We start from the raw sequence: 14925 nt of genomic DNA, 5'->3' as shown, positions 1-14925 counted from the left end.
TTTGGTGAGTTAGAGAGGCTGTCTTCACCTCAGCAATTTGTACTAGTTTGACCCCGTATATGGTTGGCAGCATGGCTCCCAGAGATTTCTGGAGCTGCTGGACACAAATCTCCTTGTTTTTCTTGGGAAAAAAAACCCTCTCCCTGCGAAGTGATCTGGCGCATGATGGCAAAGGACATGCCAGAGGATTTGAAGGGACGTGGTGGCCCTTCATCAGCCAGCATTGCATGGCTGGCCTGCAGCGTGGCCTCTCAAAGTCTGCCGTTATGCTGGCCAGTATGGCCATCTGTAATACAGCAAAGCAATTTGGGAACACCACAGGTTCCTGACTCGGAGACGAGAAGGATGTAATTCTGTGTAATGCTTTGGGGTTTTTAAGGCCATTTTTTTTGACTGTATTGTGAGGCTGTCTTGAATTTCTAAGATCAGCTTTAATCGAATAACTAAATAAGCAAAGGAAAAAAAACAAATGGAAAAAAAACCGAAAGATCTTCAACTAAAAGAGATGGCCTTACGGCTGGACCTTTGTCAAATGTTGCAAATAATAGCTCTTCTCATAAAATATCTTTTTTTTAGTAGGTCATCTGCTCCCACCTTCTGTAAATGACATTCCTGATACTTTTGTAATAAACGGGGTGGGGCGTGGTATCTACTTTTCAAAACTGGAGACAACTTGTCTTTATTTTGATTACGAGCTTACTAAGTGGGCAGTGATGATTCTGTACTAGTTTTAATTCTGGATGATTTGTTTGTTTTAAATCTGCCTCTTATTCCTCATAGCTGAGCTGCTGCGGCATTCAGAGCTACACCAACTGGAGCACCAGCCCTTACTTCTTCAAACACGGCATTCCTACAAGCTGTTGCATGAACTCCAGTGACTGTAATACTCAGGATCTGCGTAACATGACCGTGGCTGCCACCAAAGTAAACCAGAAGGTACCAGTAACATTGTGCCGGAGGCAGTTGTTATGAAACCATCCAGTATGCCAGTGGAGCGTACGGCTGCTTACAGTTGCATTTTGTTTCAAATGGTTGGTTGATAACGTGTGTATTGGGCTGGAGAGATGGTAAGGATGGGCTTTGCCCCCCACTTGCTTTCAAATTCTTCAAGCTGGCCTTTCTCAAATGACCATGTGCAGCGACGTTTCTGATGAGGAGGGGATTTGTTCCCCTTCCTCACAGCAGAGGTTGAGGTATGGCAGTGCACATCGACGCAATGCTGGCCAGCCTTAGGACCACGAGTGGCACATGCGCTCGATTGCCCTTGAGGGTTAGGTCGGTCAGCACTTCTCTGCTGCTCTGCTCACTCCTGCTGAATGGTGTGGGGTTTTGTTGAGGACAAGGGCATAGCTAGGAGGGGGGAAGGACAGGTTTTACTCTTGCTTATGTTCAAACAGTAATTTCAGCGCTGGAGCCTAACTGTCATGCCGAACAGAGACAACATGGGTAGTTGACAACAAGCGTTGTGGTTGGCTGGTACATTTACAACGACTCTTAAAATCTTTGGACGTGTGCTGCTGCAAGCATAGCACAGCCAAAATGACCCCTCCCGTGGGGTCACCTGAAGGAGGAGGTTGGGAAAACAGAACAGGGTTGGGAAAGCAGGTTGGGAAAAAAGGAAGAAAAGGAATAAGTTGAGAACAAAAATACAGAAAACACAAAGAAAGGGAGGAATAAAGAGAAAATAATGCAGCATATATAACAGACACTGCAGTGCAGAAATACAGCTCAAGCTATTGCTTTAAGTGCTAGTGCATCATCAATGGCCAAATCACCATGCTAAGTTGCAGCATAGCTTAGTCAGACTTAAGGATTATTTTCGTTTCTGTTTTTGTTTTCAGAGGTGAATTTAAAAAAATAAATAAAAGTCCTGAGTAGATAACAGGGGAAATATGGAAATACCTCTCTGTGTTCTGTTTCTGTCTTTTTCACCTCAGTCACCTGTGCATCAGGAGGTTGGAGTGGTGGCTAAGCACAGCCTGAAACATCTTTCTTTGAAAACCAGTCAAGTGGACAACATTTTCTAGCATGTATTAAAAAAAAAAACCAAACAACTAGAGGATTATTTTCCACTAAGCCTTTCTTTTCTGTAATAGTTTAATGAGAGCCACTTGTTGCAGACATATGTGGAACATTAGTGACGTCCATCTGTTAAGAAACTCACAGTTGCCACCACCAAAGTAATCTTGCTGGGTTGCGTGAGTGTAAAGGGTGAGCCACTCCATTCAGCTGCACTTCATGAACTTGTAGTAACTTTCCATTTTTGTAGAAGTGGAAAGAAGGTGAGAGGCAGGACAGGGTGGATCTAGGGGATGTGCGGTACGGCCAGCATCGGCTGCAGGCAGAGTGCCTCCTGGGCAGCCCATCCTGAGCCCCTGCTTCTGCCCACTTTCCCAGCAGGAAAACTCTCCGGTGTCACTGGTACTCTACCAGCAGGTCTCACCTTTTCAGTTTGGGATGGCCGCGGACTCTGAACCTTTCCTGGCTGCATAACTGAGCAGGTGCCATTTGCATTCCCGATTTGGTGTTTCCCCAAAATGCCAGGATTGCTCTGTGTGGTCTGCATGCACAGAGAAATCCCTGTCTACTTGTGAGTTCTTCTTTGCAAAGGATGCCTGCTAAATTGTAGGAAGCGGCTGAGGGATGAATAAGCTTGTGCTAGTCCAGGGCTAGTAACTCACTTCCAGCCACGCTTGCTCCTAAGCATCTCTGCTGTCAAATGCACGAGTCACCTGACAGAAAAGGACTGCTGATTCTTCAGGAAGCATTTGACTTAATTACATGATTTAATTACCTAGGGGAAGTTTGGATGTCCTGCCACATTGTGTCCCATTTTCTGAGATAGCCACTTGTAATCAAAAGTTGTAAAGATTTCTGTTCAGCAGTTGCGAGTTCTCGGAATTGTCCCAAATGTTTGAGGAAGGTGGGGTGGTTCTGAAAGGGGCATGGGAATAAAAAGCAAGCAGGAGGAAATGTTGTGTGGCCCTATGCTTTCACTTCAGATAGGAAGCAAACGTCATTGCCTCTCACCTAAGCCCCTTGCTCATCTTGGAAATAGGCACTTGGCTCTCTGTGTTGGAGAAAAAGGAAAATACATATTGTCTGTGTTGTGGAAGACCCTTTTTACTGTTCCTGCGGATAAGTATATTTGGAATACATCTTGTTGGTGGATCGTGCAAAACTCTTAGTAAGACAAGTTCTCTATGAGCTAATCACATTACTAGCAGTTTATGAGGACTAATGATGAATTATCCAAAGAGGATTAAACTGATGATCTAATTGCAGGACTGAAAGACAACATTCCTGGATTTTCTTTGCCAATTTTGCCACTAACTTGCTTAGTGACCTTGGGTAAATCATTTAGCCTCTCTGTTTCTCCATCTCAGACTAACACGTAACTGAGAGCTGTCATTAGGATTATCTACTTAATGTTCATATGGTGCTTTTAATCTTCAGAGTTTATTACCAACAAACCTCAAGAACTTCTCTCTAAAATCTTAATAAAGGAACAGATGCATGGAGTCAAGAATGATCGGATGCTTGCTAAGTTGTCACTTCTGTCCTCTGAATCAGCACCCAGATGTGCACACACAGTGCTTCACATACTTCTGTAATGTGTATGCAACTCTTGGGTGCTTCCTGCACTCTCACTCCATGCACAGTAAGGACTGAGCAATTAAGCCGTATTTATGCAATGTACTTCAGGAAACAGATTATTGTGATTTGGGAAAACAAAGTCTTCAAATGAAGAGAGCGATCACAACTCTCTCACTTGCATGTTTTTTTAACGAGATCTTCTGTCTCCCTCAAATTACCATTGCTGTTAGATGTTGCATCTCTTGAAGGCTGTTGAGCAGAACAGATTTCAGAAGAGCTGGGAGAACATTAAGCCATGTCAGACAGCATGAAAGCACTGCTTGAGAAATCTAATCTAATTTCATAACATGTAAGACACACACAACTATAGTTGCTTGATGTGTTAAATAAGCAAACTTGAATCTGACATACTGTACACTGTTGTAAGACGTAATTAAGGATTAATATGTACACGTAAACATTTCAGAAATGAATTACTGCTGTGTTGGTTCTCAGCTACTAGTAGGTTTACCACTTCATTACTCTCAGGATTAAATAAAATGCCTTCTGATATTATAAAAGAGGTTAAAGAAGTGATGCAATTTAGTTCACGAATGGCCTGTCTTTAACAAAGGACATTGTCCTTTCCTTCTAGCTGTTATTTTTTACAAGCATCTAATCCTCTGAGTTCCTACAGTGTTTGCAGAAGTGAGGGGTGTATGGATGGAGGGGAAATGTGGAACACTTATCTCTTACGGGACACAAGTCCAAACTGGGAAGGGGAACTCACTGTTATTTCTGGTTTTTCCAACTTCTGATAAAGTGGATAAAGTTATAGCATTAAATAAAATGTCTTGGGACTGGCCTTAGGCTGAGAGTGGTGCTGGTCATTTGAGGAAGCGTGGCAGAAGGACTTGAGAAGTGGCTTTGGATTGTATGGACAGATGGGTTAGTAATGAAAGAAAAAGTAGATGTCATCTTTCTTTTTTTTTTTTTGCCCCAAGTTTTGCGTCACTTGTGTAGATTCATTTAGGCACCACAAACTAGGAAAGCTAATTTCAAATGCTTTTCTGAGGGGTAGAGTAGGTGAGGGGAGAAACTTGGTGAAAATTATCATACTGAGGGGGGCATCTCAAAACAGCCTATCCAAAAGAAGGACAGAAGTGCATATGAATCTTCTGGCCCTGGTGTGGGCTGTGAATTGAGGCACGAGGAAGCAAGTCAGCTGATGGAGTCAGGGTCTGAGCTAGAGAAGGTTGGGTTTGGGGAGCAGGACAGGGAATTTTATGTCCAAAAGCAAACAAACCAAGAAACTTCATACAAAACCCTTGATAACTTTGTTATATGACTCAAAGTTATATACTACTCAGTACCTTGCCTGGTGTCCTTTGACAGGCAAAGGCAAGCCAAATGCCTCACTGGATGCCTGAAGCATGCTTGTATTAAATATGTGGAGTGTTGGGAGATAAGCATCGTTATTCATTTTTGAAACCTGTATTGTATTATAACATTACCTTATATTGTTACTGGTTTGGTTTCAGGTCAAAGCTATATTAATGTTTTTTAAAACAATGCAAACTGACTTTCTTTAATAAGACCTATAAAAATGAGTGCAACATCACATTTAGCTTTTAAAAGTACTGAAATACATTTGTTTCTAAAAAGAACTGGGTTTGCCACCACTTTCTGTCATTTACTCACACTTGCTATTAAATAAAAAGGTGACATTGGTGGAAATTACAGCAAAAATATTGTCTAGCCCACATCCATTTTAAATGAGAAATTTGTATGTATGCATTTGTGGTAGGGAAGGTTGATACAAGGAGTGATTGTGTTTGTTTTCCAGGGCTGTTATGACTTGGTGACCAGTTTTATGGAGACAAATATGGGAATCATAGCTGGAGTGGCTTTTGGGATTGCATTCTCACAGGTAAGTGCATAAACGCCTCCCTCGCCCCCCCCTTTTTTCCCCCTTTCTCTTTTTCTTTCCCTGGACTTCAAGGGAGGAAGGATTATGGAAAGGGACTGAACTCAGCATGCTCATTAGTCCTGAGGTCATCTGTTCATTGATTTTCTTTTTTTCAACTTAAATGAAGTTTCTCCTTGGGAATATCAGTTACGGTTGAGCTAATGACTAGCTCAAGGAAAACAACTTGTCCTTCCACTGGGTCAAATAGAGGTTAACCCAATAAAACATTGGCTTAAATGGAGCATAAACAGCTAAGAAGACTAATAGCTTATCCATTGTTTGGATAGGCTTCTATCTTCTAAGTACTCTTATTTTTTCTTAAAGGAGTCTAGAATTCAAATAAGAGTGTACCTTCAGGCCTCCCCATCCTGGACCTGGAGCCTGGAGGGGGCACCTGGTTTTGGTGACCGATTATTCCCCCCTCTCCCCCCCTTTTAGCACTGAACACTGAGCAGAGATCTGCCAAAACCAGATTATTAAACCAACTCCTTGCCTGCACCAAAAGGAGTTTGGCATGGGAGGGACAAGAGGAGAGCTAAGAAGGTGTTTGCTGCTCCCTGATATTGACGCTGCCTTTATCTGGACAAGAATTGGGGAAACTAAAGGTCTGGTCAGAATTTTCTGATCAATAAGGGGCAGGAAAACACCTGCCTCTATCAACAAGATGCTCCTTTGTATTAGTCACCTTGTGTGTGATGGCAAGGACTCTCCTGGAAACAGGCAAAAATGAGAAAGAGGGAAACATGGCCAATGCAAAAGTGCTTGCAGAATGGTTCAGCAAAATGCACAGTGGCATGCATGATGCCTGAACCATTTCTACCTGAGAGGCAATCCGCCTTCTCTTTGCAGAGAGTACATAGTACAACTGCAAATGTCGTGTTCAAAAACTCTCATGCAACTTTCATTTGCTTCATTCACACAATATTAAAAATCTGGGTCCTGAGGCAACACTGAAAATATGAATATATCTGTTGAATGACTTATGTTTATCCAGTGGTTGGAAAAAATGAAGTGCTAGGAAAAATCATTTGACTTCTTCTTAAAACTCATGAATTCAGTCAGCAAGCTGTAGGTTTACACTGTGCTGCACTGGAAACAAGAGATTTGCCAGTGCTGTTGCCGGTGTTGGCCAAGTGAATTAATGGGAGGGCTGTGGTTGCCCTCTTCCCCTGCTGCCCCATGTGGTCAGCCTGTGCTTGGCTGCAAGGTGTTTTAGTTATATCTCTCTGAGGTTTCATTTGCTCAGCAGTTGAAATGGCCTCTAGGTTCTTCAGAATAACTGTCCCTAAGCCGTGTGGAAAATGGCCACCACATCCTCTCGGTCAACATATGGACAACCTGAGGGAGCCCTAAAACTGTCTGGGCTCAGACCAGCTGACTGCCCTGCCTTGGGCAGGAATCCTGGAATCCTGATGCCTTGTAGCCTACATGTTAGACGTGAGAAGCACCGTGATTTGGCCTGTCAGCCTGTTTCATTTGGGCGTAAATGTTGGCTCGTCATACCGGCAGCCACCCAGGGCATGTGCGTGGGCGTCAGGTCTTCGGGATCCAGAAGCGGTGAAAACACCAGTTTGGAGCTGTTGGTGCATGGAGCACGGGAGTTTTGGTTGGTTTTTTTTTTATAGGCTATTCTAGTTGTTGTTGAATGGTCACAGTTTTCTTGATACTCTTCTCCGACCTTGATTATGACTTGATTACTGCTACAGGACTCTGAGCTCTTATTTCAGTTTGGTTTCTAGACAGCCAGAAGGCTATAAAGCATCTTTTAAAACGCCTCATGTAAAACTATCCAAAAGAAAAATGGGATGCGTAGAATTTTACAATTCATACGTTGCTGGGGAAAGTGCCTCAGTCAGGACCAATGCTACCTGAAAGCCTTTAATCGATGTATCATAGGTACAATAGGCAAAGCATCATCTTATCTTGCCTGAAAGTTGTTTGCAGCTGGGAGGGAGACTGTAGGAAGAGTGCAGCTGGAATTGTTATTATTTTGGCACGTGTCTGGATGTTTACTGTAGGTCATCGGTTGTTTGTGAGCTCCGTAGAGGAAGGCAGGCGGGCAGCGCGGGCAGAATGTGGCCCCTGCAACGGGAGCCCTTTGGTGCAAGGCAAGATGAGCGTGACAGGCTGCAGGCAGCACGGGGAGGAAGGCACTTCGCTGCTGCGCCTCCGAGTGAAAAGCAAAGTATGTTTGGATGTGGCGTTGGCAGCTCACGCTGCTTGATGGCAGCGCGTGCCCTGCTGCCAGCTGGGGATGTCGCTCCCCTGCGTAAGCGCAAGGCTCTGGCACTCCGAGTGGATATCCAGCTGCTTGGGGTGTTTGCGAACCTGTAAAAAGGAGAAGAGAGGGGATGCAGGGGAGAAAAATGCATCTCTCCTGGGGTGTGAAGAGTAGAAAGCGGCCAGTTAAAATTTACTGCCTAATCTGTTTTGCTGGACCCAATTAGGGATGGTGTTTACAAATTGATTTCAGGTTAACTGTGGCTGGCAGTAATGCCAGGCAGTGCTCCAGCTGAAGGTGAGGTTTTGCTGTTCCTACTGAGAATAGGTTTAGTCGAAATAAAAGACAAATTAGATCATGTTGCTCTTCTACAGTAAAGCATGCTCAAGGGCCCTTCCTTCACATGATTTGTTAGCTGTTGACTAGCATGGGGAATGTGCTGATTCCCAGAAATAGGGAAAGTTGATGTAATGGCATTGCACATCTTATAGGCCTGGCACAGACCTCCCAGTCAGAGTCAGAGTTTTAAAAAAACTGCTGCGTTGCTGACATCGTCTGCACTGCTCCTCGGGTTTGAAACGATAACAATAAAATACAATTTGATTGTTTTTGGACTCGGATGCCAATGCTGACTTCCAGCTGGAGTAATTTCAGTTTAGCAGGTGCTCTTCAGAGCAGCAAAATGATCTCTGTCTTGTGCCCAACGGAGAATAAAATTATGCAAGCAGCATAGACGATGAAGAGTTTCGCCTAGATAAAACTACAGTGCAGGCGTTGGCTTAAGAGGTGCAAGAGACAGAGTCTAGAGGGGTTTATAGATTGTGGTTGCGGTAGAGTCCCTGAGTAGGGGAGTCTCAGTGCAGTGTTAAGGCCAAATTATTCCCTTTGTGCTGAAGGACTGGAAGTCAGGTGCTCTTCATGTGCTCAAAACGAGTTGTTGAGCACGCACAGTTCCCATCATTTGACGATATGTCCTCAGGCAGCTACAGTCCCTCTCTACGGTGCAACATCCACCTGCCCTCTCTACTGTCAATGTTAATGTGAGTACTCTGCCTGACTGTGGATGCAGTTCTGGTGCAGACAGACATCATCCACCTCGTCTGCTCCAACTCCTGTCTGAGTATAGGGAGGCTGAGAGTTGGCCGTAGCACAGGATTACACCTCTGTCACCCCTTGCACCAGGATTAGGGAGTGGGATCCGTATCGGGATCCAATATGTGACTTGAAATCTGAAATAAGATCAGGCTGCTTCTAAAGACTAATCGGTGTGAATTCAGCATGGAGATAGGACCTGTGCCAGAGGCGTGCCACGGCACAGGAGGCTGACTCAGGTAGGCGACATGTGACATAGAAAATTCTCTGTCTTCTAAAATAGAGCCAGGGAACCAGGATGCTTGGAGATTTGCATTTTGAGAATATGGCAAGGTAAATCATTGAGCTAAATAATTATTCCTGACGGATAAAACCCCCTGGTTTAGCTTACCTGATCTACTGACAAATTCCAAGTTAGTTCAGCACATTTCTATTTATAGAAATTCTCTCAAAGAGTGAGAAATGGTGAAGATACCAAGACCCAAAATAAAATGGAAATTCAAATTGCACTTCAGTTTCTCCTCAATATAATAAGATGTAATAAATACGTCATGCAGGACAGCTTCCAGTCAGTGTTAGCTCCTGCTAAATAACTATATTAAAAAGCCAGTTGTCATGTATATGATAGGAGATAAGATTGCTAGGAAGTTGCTGTGGATGTATTTCAGTGGTCAGAACTGAGATATGCCTGAGATTACTCCTAGAAACCATGGAGAGATAAAGAACTCAGGCACTGCATTGTGCTTTCTGGAATGAGCTTTGGCTAACAGGATGGTAGTATATGAGATACACCCGAGGGATGTGGGTTTCCCACAGTGCTCTAAACCAAAGTATTTGTCAGCATTTTTGAGTTTCCTGTGGCAAGGCCAGAGGTGCCAAGACAAACTCTCAATTTTCCATATAATAGTTCAGAAGACCAAGATAATCTCAGAAAAAAGGGAAGAAAGGGGAAAAGTGAGAGAGAATACAAATGTGGAACCAAGTCTGGCATCTTAGCACTTAAAAAACTGGGACTGTAAAATAAAAAAAATGAATAAGTGGATTAAAGTTGAGATGGGACATTTGAGAGACAATGGGAGCGAAGGGAAATGAATGCAACTTCTAGCAAATGATTTCTTTGCCAGAATCCTTTTACGCCGATTCCTCTGGTTTTTCAAAGGAGCTGCAGGGACTTGCTGCACAACAGGATAAGGGCCTTCCTCCCGTCTGAAGAGCAGAGATTGCATGTGATCAAGCAAATGCAGAAAGCAAGGGTGGGTGGAGAGTGCTCATTTGTGGTTCGCAGACTGGGAGCCTCTAACCTGGTGTAAATGCAGAGGACCATAGCTATGCCTGTAATGAAAGAGCACCATGAGGAAAATTCAGCAACTTAATACAGTATCGCTTCTTCTTGGCTACAGGAGGCACAGTGCTCTTGTGGTTAAATGTGGAAGTCTGCACACCTTGGAAAATAGATGTTTTTATATGTTTTCAAAGTACTTCTAAGATATTTATCATAGCTCTGCTATGTCCTGGTAATAGCTAGAAATGCTGTGTAAAATGTGTATGCAACGGCTCGATATGCATGCCGTTATTTTTGAAATATAGAAGCTTAATATTATGGTACTATAACCACTCTAAATGCATAAACCAGCATATGGACAGAGCAAAGAATTAGTAAGTAGGCCAAAGATCAGAAGATACATTCATGTGTAACTTACCATTCGTCTTACGAGTGACTTGAGTAAATCAAAACATTGTCACATGCCTGCAAATGCTGCAAAGCTTAGACAGGCTGATTAGAAGAGTTACAGCCTGTGTAAAACAGAAGAATCCCTAATTAAAGGTAGCTGTGGAGGTCTGCTACAGCTGAAGGGGGAAAGAAAAGCCCATGGCTTCCTCTTTGTATGGGCTGCAGCATCTTTCCCCTTGTAAACCTGATACAAGCAGCAGATTGTGGTTGGGAACAACAATGGCCATAATCTGGGTGCTTGTGATGGGAAATAATAGGTACCTCATGGCACAGGTACTTAAAAAAACTTTTAAAAAAAGTAAACTTGAACGTACATATGTTGTTGGCAATTGTAGGATGAGGGAGGAACTGATTTGGGTCTGGGCTGGAATTTGCTTAGTGAAAATAAATAGGATTAAATACGCTGTGAAGTTCTTCTTAATTCAGTAAGGCAGAGAAGTAACTTGTGAGACCAGCCAAGGAAAGTGAGAAAAGACTGAAAATTACCACAAACACAGAAAAGTGATAGCGAAGCGGGTGGGACAGGGCCACCCAGAGGCGCTTGCTCTGCTCTGCCTGTCAAAGCACAGAAAAATACATACCATTCTCCAAAACAGAAATCTCATTCTCCAAAACAGAACTGAGCTAAAGAAGCATCACACAAGTCAGCAGTGGGATTGTCAATGCCTCTCCAGTACACCTGCAGAATGGGGTGGGTTTTCAGCAACACTTTCCAAACTGCCAAATTGGTAAAATCATCCTCCCAGTGACTGGAGCATTTAAGCGTGGAAATCCAAAGCCCAATGCCAGCATCCTCATCTTTGCTGGTCCATGAGACTCCTGGGGAAGTGCATGAGCGCTCCAGCTACCAAATAAGTTTCCTGCCTGAACATGCGTCTAGAGAAGTTTAGTAGAAAAGGCAACAAGATGGTGAAAAGGTCTTCTTGGTATCAAGTGAGATTTTCAAAGCTGAGGAGGGTTTTCTGCACCCACATCTCTTTTGACAACTGAAAATACAGCCCCTGCACTCTAGTAGCTTAAGTTTTTACTGGAGGTTGGTCAGGAGGTGAACACAGGGTCAGATGGTCATCTGTGCCCCACGTCTAGTTATAACCAAGGCAGTGTCCTCCTCGGTATTTGGTGCCAAAATCAGGGAGTGTGGGGGAGAACATTGGGAGTTCAGCCTGCTTTTAAGGGTGACTCTGTGCCCTTTTGAGATGCCCAGAACGGTTCTGGTGGACACTGAAACAGGAGAGGGAGCAAATTTCTGGGAAGTGAAGCGTGACCTGACCAGGAATGTGACATCTCAGAGGCAAGAAAACAATTTATCCGGATTTGAGGTACCCTGGCTTGGTCTTGCTCTGGGCTTATGCCAGCCCAGATCAAGCAGTTGGCTGGTATAGAAGACGTATATTTTGATGATGATCGTGTTAACAGGGAGCACTGACAGTCCAGGGGAAAGGACACGCAATCCCAAGCGTGAAATAGGAGCCAGTTTGGACGAGCAGCCAGCCAGGCGTTATCTACGCGTGCTCTGTGGGGTCTGAGGGAGCTCCGCTGCTGCCGAAAGGTTGTGATCTCCTTCTCAAGCACCGTTGCCTGCAGCAGAAGGAGACGGGCAGAGGTGGTGCCCCACGGGCACGAGTGAACCGGCTGGAGCGGCCGTGACAGCCCTTGCTTGGAGCCAGGTCCAGGGAAGGCTGGTCCGTCTGTGGAGACGGCCCTCTGGCCTCACCCCTGTAGCCGGGGATGAGCTGTAACAATCTGGATATGCTCGTGAGTTAATTAATAGACCAACCCAAATGAGAAAAGCGAGGTTGAATTATTTATAGTATATTAACGCTGTTGGCATATGCGGGAAACGCTAACAAACTGCAATAGGCAAAACGTTGAAATGACTGAGTGCTTATTGACGAGTGGAAGCCAGGGATCTGTTTTCAATAATCTGAGTGACAGCCAAGGGAATAGCGAAAGACTTTTTTTTTATTTATTTCCAGATTTATACCGCTCATTTCTCTGGTGCTGCATTATTTGTAAAGAAAGCATAACCACCCTGGGGCATTAGGAAGCTTTTCCCCAGCACGCTGTGAAACAAAGTTAAGGAGACCACCAGCTCTCGGTGGCGGTGGCTGGTGGCGGGGGACCCAGGTGGAGCTTGCGAGTGAAACACAGCCGGTACCCGGTCGTTTACCCATCCACGCCTGACTTGGCCAGGCGATGACAACGGGATTGGAAAGTAGCAAAAAGGCATGCTGCCTGTCAAATAAACGCTCTCTGATAACGATCGAGAGGAAGATCCGACAAAAAAAGACGGGAGATTTCAGTGCTGTTTTTCTGGTTAGAGTGGTCCTTAAAATAAGGCATAGGTTCTGTAGCGCATAATAACTCCAGAACATGAAATCTTTGCTCACCATGGCTTCTCCTTTGCTCTGCGTTTGTTTAACTTAAGTCCTTCTATTCTACTTCTATTCTTGTCTGGAACAGTTGATCGGGATGCTGCTGGCATGCTGTCTGTCGCGGTTTATTACTGCTAACCAGTACGAGATGGTGTAACAAGGTGAGCTTTCCCCCCTTTCCATGCGGTATTTTATATACACCTCGGTATATTGCCATGGCTGTGCTGCTTCTGCTGAAGATAGCAGGCAAGTTTGCCCAGCATGTTCATCAAGAATTAAGTCTTCCCACAGGATTCTTTGCTTTGGGATTTTCATCCCAATATTCTGTCTGGTGGGAAAAAAAGGGGGAAATAATGTACTGTCGAATGTTTGGTCATTTCAGTATTCTTCTTGAAAAAAGAGGGCAAAATACCTGCCATGACCACTGTTAGCAACCAAAGCAACCCACTACTTTGTTTTTTTCTCTCGCCCCCCCTGCTCCCTAGTCTTTCAGAAGTGCGAAGTCCAGAGCCTGTCTGAAGATCAGGAGCTGCAGAATTGGAGAAAGACTGAAACGAATGTTATAGCACCCACTGTCTCTCGCACGCACGCACGCACGCACGCCCACACCCTCACAAGCAAGCACGTGCGCGCGCGCACTCGCCCCCCACCTCCCGAATTCTGTCCCACGCGTAGTGTACCATTCTGTGAAGTACCGCGGTGCCACCGAGAGCAGCTGAGTCCCCTCGGCCTCCGGACCCAGACCCCATCCCCGCGGCTCGGCGTAGGATGGCACCGTATGTATGTTCTTGGTCACACAGTAGTTGCATCGTAAGTTAACAAAGGTAATTCATTAACAGCATTGATCGGGCTGTGCATGTAGTGACTGGAGGGCATAATTAGCCTTTCACCATGGTTAATAAGTGTTGCACACGTTCATATAAAAACGGTATATGAAATATATATTCTTTTGGGTTTATCTTATTTTCTTGTTTTGTTTATTGCTTTACTAAGGTTTTCATCCTTTCCCCCTTCCCTGCGCCTGCCCCCCTTCCCCAAAAACAAAGGAATCAGTAACATAACATAAAGATACTTGAAAATGATGTTAAAATGTTGTGCTTGAAGGGAACCGTTATTCCTGATGTTCTTCTACATCTTTGATTCTTACTCAGTGTTGTATGCCTAGTGCGTATCCCGGTAGGCTTTGTCTAGTGCATTTTGCCTCTGAACCTGATCCTGTGTAATACTGTTATTAAGCTGTGTTGTTGCTTACTGTGAAGGCAGGAATTTTGCTTCCTTTATTTTTATTAGGTAGTTATGAACTAATTGAACTGTGCTGTACTGCGGCCTTCATACTTTTTTCCTGTTCCTTCTTTTTCTTTCTTTTTGCATAGAGGTTGCAGCCACCAAATACATTGTTGAATCAAATTGAAATAAAAACACACACACACACACACACAAAAAAAATCACAAAAAAAACAGGCATATGAAATATTTTTGGGGGAAAGCAAAAGTTTAAAACCTTTTTAAAAAAAATAGGACTTTTTTAATAATGCCTCTGTCTAGCATGCCAACGAGAATGCATTGATATTGTGAGTATTTGTGATATACGTATTAATAAATGGAACCATTACAGATTTCTAGCCGCTTCCTTTTCATTCTTTAGTCGTAACAAAACTCTTTCGAGGGGCGAAGTGAACAGCAAGCACAAGTGCACAGCTTGGAGTGGCGTGTCTTTATGCGTATTTTAACGACTAACTTGTTGGTGACAGAAAAGTATTACTACCCTGGGAAAAAAAGAGAAAGGGCTGGAATTGTTTCAAAACTCCTAGAAAAACCTTCCACAGCTGGTGTCACCACGTGACAAATACATACCCTCTGCTTTGCAGTTTTTCTTCTTGTGACTGATAACGATCTGCAGCGTTGTTATTGCGACGTCCTTAGTGCTGTGCGAGATTTTGTCATTGAGCATTTCTCTCTA

At 44.0% G+C, this 14925-nt stretch overlaps 1 protein-coding gene across 1 annotated transcript in view; it reads left to right on the top strand.

Annotated features, from left to right (window-relative positions):
- Positions 1–14581, top strand: part of TSPAN7 (tetraspanin 7) — a 98658-nt gene extending 84077 nt beyond the window's left edge. Inside the window, exons 5-8 of the mRNA XM_049835364.1 lie at positions 781–936; positions 5423–5506; positions 13054–13126; positions 13451–14581. Coding sequence (XP_049691321.1) covers positions 781–936; positions 5423–5506; positions 13054–13122 — 309 coding nt within the window. The 3' untranslated portion in view covers positions 13123–13126; positions 13451–14581. The remainder of the gene's footprint in view (positions 1–780; positions 937–5422; positions 5507–13053; positions 13127–13450) is intronic.
- The last annotated feature ends 344 nt before the right edge of the window (positions 14582–14925 follow it).

Source organism: Accipiter gentilis, chromosome 32 (genome assembly GCF_929443795.1).
Source record: "Accipiter gentilis chromosome 32, bAccGen1.1, whole genome shotgun sequence".
Classification (NCBI taxonomy): Eukaryota; Metazoa; Chordata; class Aves; order Accipitriformes; family Accipitridae; genus Astur; species Astur gentilis.
The sequence above is the reverse complement of the archived record's forward strand: the minus strand, read 5'-3'. Positions and strand labels throughout refer to the sequence as shown.